Here is an 8,179-nt window from a genome sequence, read left to right as displayed (position 1 = left end):
GACAATCTGACTTTGGGCGAGGGGTTTGCAACATAATTTGATGACAAAATAACCTAGACATGTTTTCTTTGAATATATGTACCCTGATTTATTAATGTCATCCCATTACCATTAATAAAAAATTTATTAAATTTTTAATGATTAAAAAAAAAAAAACTACATAAAAAAACCTAAAAAAAAAATAAATAAATAAATGAGCTCCTCTGGGCATCTTTACACTGTATTTGTACCCAGCTAGCTGAGCGTTCTAGCAGAGTAAATGGCACATAAGTACTCTGTTTAACAAATTCAACATATATTTGTTGACTATGTACTAGGTATAGGGCATGCAAAGTTAAATAAGTTATAGTCATGCTGAACAAAAATACACTCAGTATGTTAACTTCCACATAGCATTGTAGGGATAGAAATTTTTTCCTTATTCCCTTCTAGGTTCTTTGGCTGGTCTAATAAAATTGACATAAGACATTAACAAGAGAAAAACTATTTTACTTCATTTGTACAGGAGCCCCATTAAAATATGAGACTCGATGTGAACAGTGCAGGAAGCTCTCATATCTTTTAGATGAATACATTTGTGAAGAATTGACAAGGCAAAGAATTTGGGCTTTGGATAGTAAATTGATGAAGAAATAACAAAGTTTGTTTATGCAGCCTGCTTTGCCCTAAATTTTCTATCTCTGGTTATAAGAATGCCTTCTACCCTCCTGGTGCAGGGAGGGTACATTTCACGTGGGAAATTTATCTCCTTTCAGTGAAGGACAAAGGCGGGACAGTGTCCTTGCAATAGTCGTCTTCCAAATACCTTTAATTTCAAAATCATCAATATACAAAGTGTATATTTTGTGTTGGCATACACTTTGCTCCCCTTCAGCATAACCCGGTAAACAAATCCAATGAAGAGGGGTATGAGACATCAGGAAAGGCTTTCTGTGGAGCGGCATCTTACTACCTAAATTCCTACCGCAGTTCCTTTACAGACTTTGAACAACAGCCTCTCAGTGCCTGTTTCCCTCACTGATAAATGGGACTAACTGTGAGATTTTAGCACTGGATTGCTAGTTAATTCACGGAGAGAGCTTGAAACAGTGTTGGCCACCAGGCAGAGAACAGGGTAATCTGATGTTTCTATTACACTTGCTTCTCCCCGGACAAGCTCAAAGTCTCAAGTCTAACCAATTCTGTCCAGGCGGTCTGTTTATCTCCACAAGCGCCACCGGACAGGCGAGTTCTCCAAAACCCAGCCCACTGCAGGTGACGACAGCGGGCGACACCCTCTGCCCTCAGGCGCCCTCCGACCTAGGGCGTCTGCCGGGGGTTCCCACGCCACCCGGGAACCACCTTGCCCGCCCCTAGCGGCCCCGGAAGAGGCATGTCATCGCGCGCGCGGCCCCGCCGCTGCTTCCGCGTGACCCGACGTGCGGAGCGCGCACGCAGCGGCCCCTGCCTTGGCGGGGCGAAAGCCAAGGGGCCCGAGGGGGTATCGCGGACGGCGGCAGGGAGGGGCGTGGCTTCCCCGCTGGGCGGGTGGCTCGGCTGCGGGCCCGCCTCCGCGCGCCAAAATCAAACCGGACACCCGCCGGCGGGAGAGCCTCCGCCGAGCCCGAGTCCAGTCTGCGCGGCGGCGGCGGCGCGAGCACCTGTGGCCACTGTCCAGCCGTCTTTGCGCGACGCGCTCGGGGACGACATCACACGGGGAATGGCCACCCCACCCAAGAGGAGCTTCCCGTCACCCGCCACCAGCTCTGAGGGAACCCGCATCAAGAAGATTTCCATCGAGGGGAACATCGGTAAGGAGCCCGCGGGAGTCGCGGCGGGGCGGAGCGCCCTGTGCTGCATCTGGGCTGCTCCTCCCCGAGGACGTGCCCCGGGTCTGGCTGTGCGGTCGCGGCGCCGCCCGCAGCCTCTGCTCGGCCTCCTCGGCCTCCCCAGCCTCCCTGTCCCCGGGTGGCGGCGGCCTCCCGGGCGCCAGGCTGCGCCGAAACCCGCGTGCCAGGGAGGGGCGCTGGGGGCCAGTTTCATCCTCTTTGTTGGGTCTTTTTAGGGGGAAGAGGAATGTCAGTTCTTGGGGGTGTCATTCACATACGTTAAATGACCCCTTCTTAGGTGTCCTCTTCTAGGAGGCTTGCCAAACATGATGCCATTTTACTTCCACCAGGAGCAAGATTAAGAACATTTCCATCACCTCAAAAGTTACCTTGAGCTCCTTTGTAGTCAACCCCTCTCTCTCTTCCTATCCTTGGGCAACCACTGATCTGATGATGTTTATCCCTGTAAGTTTTGCCTTTTCCAGAATGTCATAGAAACGGAAACAGTGTGTAGCCTTTTGTGTCTTGCGTCTTTAATTTAGCATAATGCTTTTAGATTCATTCACCTGGCTTGTTTTGGTAGTTCTTTATTGCTGAGTAGTATTCCTTTGCATGCTATCCAGTTTATCTCTTTCCTCGTTGTGGACATTTGATGTTTTTTTTAATTTTTATTTTTAGAGATTATGAATAATAGTGCTATAAACTCTTGAGTACAAGGAAAGAGGTTTCCTCACTGCCTGCCCTACATCAAGTAAAGGCAGGGTTACATAACCATCACTGTTTCTGGTTTTTCTCTAAATGGATACAGATAACACCATTAATGCATTTTGCAAGATGCATCTAAACTTCCTATTCTTATACATTTCCTAACACAAGATATCTGCCTGATGTTTCCTGTTTTTGAAAGAATTATTTTTGTCTCCACATTAGGTACTAGCCATTCATGCATACAGCAAATGTTTTTTAATTCATACCACATTCAAAGCACTTGGACTTTTAAAAAGCAAGATATGGAGCTGCTTTAGCAGTATACCAAGGAATAGAAAAAACCTGAGCATACCCTCAATGAGGACATCTTGTTTCATTGCTCCAGTATTAAGGCATCAGAAGAAAAGACCCATATACAGGTGGCTCCTTGAACAACGTGCATTTGAATTGTGCAGTTCCACTTATATATGGATTTCCCCTCCTCCCCAGTAAATATCTGTACTGTTTTACATATGTGGTTTGTTGATTGTGGATGCTGAAGGCTATACTATACATTGATCTATACACCATCTTATATAGAGGACTAGAGTTTCTATAGATTATAGTATCCTTGGGATCCTGGAACTGATCCCTCTGGATACCAAGGGACAACTTAAGTTTTTGGAGAGTCAAAAGTTTTATGCAGATTTTTGACTGAGGAGGTGCAACTTAAGTTTTTGGAGAGTCAAAAGTTTTATGCAGATTTTTGACTGAGGAGGTGGCCGAGCACCCTTAACCCCTGTGTTGTTCATGGATCAGCTGTATATATAGGATGCCACAGGCTTCAGGAATCCACTCAGGGTCTTGGAAATATCCCCTGCGGATAAGGGGGAACTACTGTAATTGTGTTACCCCCTTAAAATTCTTCTGTGACTTCCCCTTTACCTACACTTGGAAATATTTGCAAACTGATGGTCTGCAGCACTTGTGCAATATTGGCCTGCACTAATTTGAAAAAATTTCGATTAAATTTCGATTACTTGCTAGCCTTAAATTTTATATCCTGTAAATTCTAGATCTTAACTTTTTTTGAAAAATCTGAATATCTGGTGACACTGAGCCTATGTTTCTTTCTGTAAGACTACAATTGCTGTTTAGATCGGCTATGTTCCTCCCCACTTACTGTCTTTTCTGACACTGAAGCTTTGCTGGTTGCTGTTTGTTACTGCTTTTGCACTGTTATTCATTTCCCCTCCAATTTATCAGATGCAAATATGCTATAAATGTACACATTGCTAATCTGTGTGTAGAAAACCATTTATTTTGTGATTCTTCTTTGTAGAATTTGGAATTTAACTGAGCATTTTAGTTTTATACTCATACACCCATCTTACGTTCTCTGTTTCTAAAATGCTCCCTTATGTTAGATTTATGGAGGTCTTACCTATTTCTTATCTTAATAGTCTGTACAGAATGAATTTTGGCATCATAATGTCTGCTTGGCATTAGTAAATGTTTGGTCTTATGAATTTATAAAGTATTAACATCGTTGTTCTCTCTCTCTTTTTTTTTTCTTCTGAAGTTGGAAACGGGGAGGCAGAGTAACAGGCTCCCTCATGTGCCCCACTGGGATCCATCGGCCTGCCCACTAGGGGGCAATGCTCTGCCCTGTCTGGGGTGTTATTGCAACCTGAGCCATTCTCATGCCTGAGGCCGAGGCCATGGAGCCATCCTCAGGGCCTGGGCCAACTTTGCTCCAGTGGAGTCTTGGATGCGGGAGGGGAAGAGAGGGTTAGAGAGAAAGGAGAAGGAAGGGTAAAGTAACAGATGGGCGTTTCTCCTGTGTGCCCTGGCCAGGAATTGTACCCAGTACATCCACATGCTGGGCTGACGCTCTACCGCTGAGCCAACTGGCCAGGGCTAACGTTCTTGGTTCTTGTTCTTCTTTGCATTCATAGAATATTAATTTATTAATTAGCTTATTTTCTAGCTTCTCCCCCACACCAAAGTTAATGAACGGTATATTAGTACAGTTGGGAACTACAAATAATTAATGTTTGGATTAAATGTAACTTTTATTGCTCTTAAACTTTCAAATTATAACCACATAAACTTTGTTTGTAGGCAGTGTTGGAAGAAAACTGAACTCTAGACTAAGTGCTTTCAGACTCTACCTGATTTATGCCTCATTTTTTTAGATGTATTCTTTGGTGTTTTTTCTGAACATGCTTTCCTTTTCATCTTCCTCTAGCTCAGTGAATGTCTGGTGATCATTTTATGTGTTTCCACGTATTCTTTTAAATGCCTTACAGTGCCTATGCTTACCCTCTCCACACAAAATTTGTGGTCACCAGTGGTTTTCCCATGATTAGATCTAATAGTCATCTAATTTATCCTTGAAAGTTTTCCTCCCATGTATTACCTTTTTATTGACCCTCCTTTTTCTTTTTTTCTGTGTGATCTTTTAAAGTTTTTCCAGTTTTTTCTTTTTCCTATTGCCCTATTTAATGTCCTGTATTTGAATATGGTTATGTAAGTCAAAGGTAAGTTCTTTTTGCCCTTTTTGGATCCAGTTTATAAGGAAGAGGAGGCTTTTTTTAAAAAAGCATACTGAAATTGCTTTTTATATTTGTTTGTGTATGTGTACATGTATATATATATATATATATATATATAGAGAGAGAGAGAGAGAGAGAGAGAGAGAGGGAAACACAGTGTGCTGACTAAAGATGTCTAATATAACCACATTTGGTGACTTCAGATAGGACGGGTGTGGTGATCACTAGTAGCACTGCTATACCTTGTTAAATTCTGGATCAGGACTTTTCCTACTATTAAGTGGAATTTATTCCGGGGTAATTTTGAAAATGAATATTACATGTTCTGATTACACCTGAATATCCCTTTCTTTCCCCCTCCAATATCTCAGAAAGTAGTGAATGATCAGATGATATTTTAAGGATTGGGCAGAGTACATACTGCACAGAACTTTGAAAGTGAAGCAGAGAAAACATGGTTATTGTTTGTAGGAATTACCATACTTTGCAAGAATTTTTATAATTTATGGTAACTGTAGTGCCATATGATAATTACTGTCATATAATACCATTTTCCATTCTAGAACTATAGGCAGTGGGTGCATCTTTATATTGATTTTATAGTTTATTTGGTTGTTACTGAATTAGTTTTAGATAGGAAAGACCTGAGCTTGTTTGCAAACTGAGAGAAGGGAGCCAATAGAGAGGGAAATTTTGGAAATTGAGAGCCTAGAATGACTGTCACTGTAGTGATCGTTTACTTGCTTATCACAGCAATTTCCATGAAGAGGGTATTATGTATTATTATCTCCACTGTTTAACAGGGAAACTGGCTCAGAGATTCAGTGACTTATCCAAAATCACATACCTAATAAAGTGGGAGAATAAATAGCCTTAATCACTTCCCACAAAGTTATTGCTCATTGTTTGGTTAAGGAGAGTGACTCCAACAGGAAGGGAGAGAGATGAGAAGCATCAATTATTTGTTGCGGCACCTTAGTTGTTCACTGATTGCATTCTCATACATGCCTTGACAGGGGTGGGGGGGTTACAGCAGAGCAAGTGACCCCTTGCTCAAGCCAGCAACCTTGGGCTCAAGCCAGCAACCTGGGTTTCAAGCCAGTGACCCTGTGCTCAAGCTGGTGAACCCTCACTCAAGCCAGAGGAGCCCACACTCAAGCCGGTGACTTTAGAGTTTCGAACCTGGGTCCTCCGAGTCCCAGTCTGATGCTGCTGGTTCGAGGCCCCAGGCTTGTCGGGTCAGGGCATATATGGGAGAGTTGATGCTTCCCACGCCCCTCACCCCTGCCCTCTCTCTAAAAATCCACTGCGCCACTGCCCAGATAGGTTCACCAGGTTTTTAATTCTTTTCTTTCATATTTTTGGTAAACTAAAAACAATTGACAAATGTGTTTAATACAAGAGGACAGGGACCCTTTTAGTTTTCCTCAAAAAAAAGTCTACAATGAGGGAAAGAAGAGGTTAAATTTATGATAAATGGTGATGAAAGTAGACTTGACTTGGGGTGTCTGAACAATGTACAGATGATATACGTATTATAGAATTGTACACCTGAAACCTATATAAATTAACAAATGTCACCCCGGTAAAGTCAATAAAACTTTTTTAAAAATCAAAAAAGAAAGTTTAGGGAATGAAGTGTTTTTGTTTTGCCTATGTATTGTTTGCTCTTACAGTCATGCACTGCTTAACGATGGAGGTGCATTTTGAGAAATGTGTCTTTAGGTAGGTTTGTCTTGGTGAGAGTATCACAGAGTGCAGTTACACAGGTCTAGATGGTGCAGCCTACTACTCACCTGGGCTAGACGGTATAGTGTTAAGTCTAGTGCTCCTAGGCTCCAGCCTATACAGCCCGTTAACTATGCAAAACAACAGAAGATTAAATCAAGCGGAAGAGAAAACAATGCAATCAAAAGACATGGTAACCACAGGACATGTGAGGCTGCTCCCAGAGTAACATGACTTACTGTTTTACAGTGAACTTTTTTTTTTAGTAAACAGAAAGAGCAAACTCTAACAATAAAAATTATATATAATAAATATGTAAACCAATAAATAGTTGTTTATTATCACTATTCAGTATTGTACATTGTACATAATTGTGTGTGCTACACTTTTATACCACTGGCAGCACAACAGTTTTTGTTTTACACCAACATCACCACAAACGTGAGTAATGTATTGTGATAAGACAGCTGGACAACTACATGACCAGGTGATAGTAATAATATTCCATCTCCATTGTAGTCTTTCTATATATTTCATTTATTGATTTTTTTTTAGAGAGAGGGCAGGGGTGAGGGGCGTGGGAAGCATCAACTCTCCCATATATGCCCTGACCCGACAAGCCTGGGGCCTCGAACCAGCAGCCTCAGCATTCCAGGACGACGTTCGTTATAAAACCACCTTAGTATATGTGGTTCACCACAGACCAAAATGTTTATGCTGTGCATGACTATAAATTTTGAAAAGCTGATGACTATTGTGCCTTTTTTTTCTTCTGGTAAGTTTTCTTCTTCAGTTTTACTTTTTCTTTCACAATAGCTGCAGGGAAGTCAACGTTTGTGAATATCCTTAAACAAGTCTGTGAAGACTGGGAAGTGGTTCCTGAACCTGTTGCCAGATGGTGCAATGTTCATAGTACTCAGGATGAATTTCAGGTATGGAAATAAAATTTAACTAAATAAAATAAAAACTTTTGGCTTAGAGGAACAAAAGTATTTAATCTCATGGGTGTTTGCTTGTTTTTTCTTTTTCCAATAAAACTTTCAAATCTGGCTTTAAATCTTTATGTTCATCTGGGCAGTAGTTACAGGGATGTTTATCTACATAAACACCGACTATGTGCACCTAAGTTGCATGTACTTTATTGTAATTAAGTAAAATGTTTAAAGTTTTCAAAAATTAATTAAACATTTTAAAAATGGAATTGCATGTTAAATTTCTTGAGTGGCTTTTTACATTTTACTTAAAACAAAACCCATTTATTCAGTAATTGAATTTTATTAGTTTATCTTTCAAGCCTTTTGTCTTAGAACCAATTGTCTTTGTACAGTACTGTCATTTTTGCCAGATTTCATCCTGGACACAGGTTTGACATCACTCATCATTTTTGTCCTGTGTTGC

At 41.4% G+C, this 8,179-nt stretch overlaps 1 protein-coding gene across 2 annotated transcripts in view; it reads left to right on the top strand.

Annotated features, from left to right (window-relative positions):
• The first annotated feature begins 1,426 nt into the window (after positions 1-1,426).
• Positions 1,427-8,179, top strand: part of DCK (deoxycytidine kinase) — a 28,885-nt gene continuing 22,132 nt past the window's right edge. For both annotated transcript variants that reach the window (XM_066232517.1, XM_066232516.1), the window contains exons 1-2: positions 1,427-1,790; positions 7,598-7,713. In XM_066232517.1, coding sequence (XP_066088614.1) covers positions 1,700-1,790; positions 7,598-7,713 — 207 coding nt within the window. In that variant the 5' untranslated portion in view covers positions 1,427-1,699. The remainder of the gene's footprint in view (positions 1,791-7,597; positions 7,714-8,179) is intronic.

The sequence above is a fragment of the Saccopteryx bilineata genome, chromosome 5 (genome assembly GCF_036850765.1).
Source record: "Saccopteryx bilineata isolate mSacBil1 chromosome 5, mSacBil1_pri_phased_curated, whole genome shotgun sequence".
In the NCBI taxonomy this organism is placed as follows: Eukaryota; Metazoa; Chordata; class Mammalia; order Chiroptera; family Emballonuridae; genus Saccopteryx; species Saccopteryx bilineata.
This window is presented reverse-complemented; position numbering and strand designations above follow the sequence as displayed.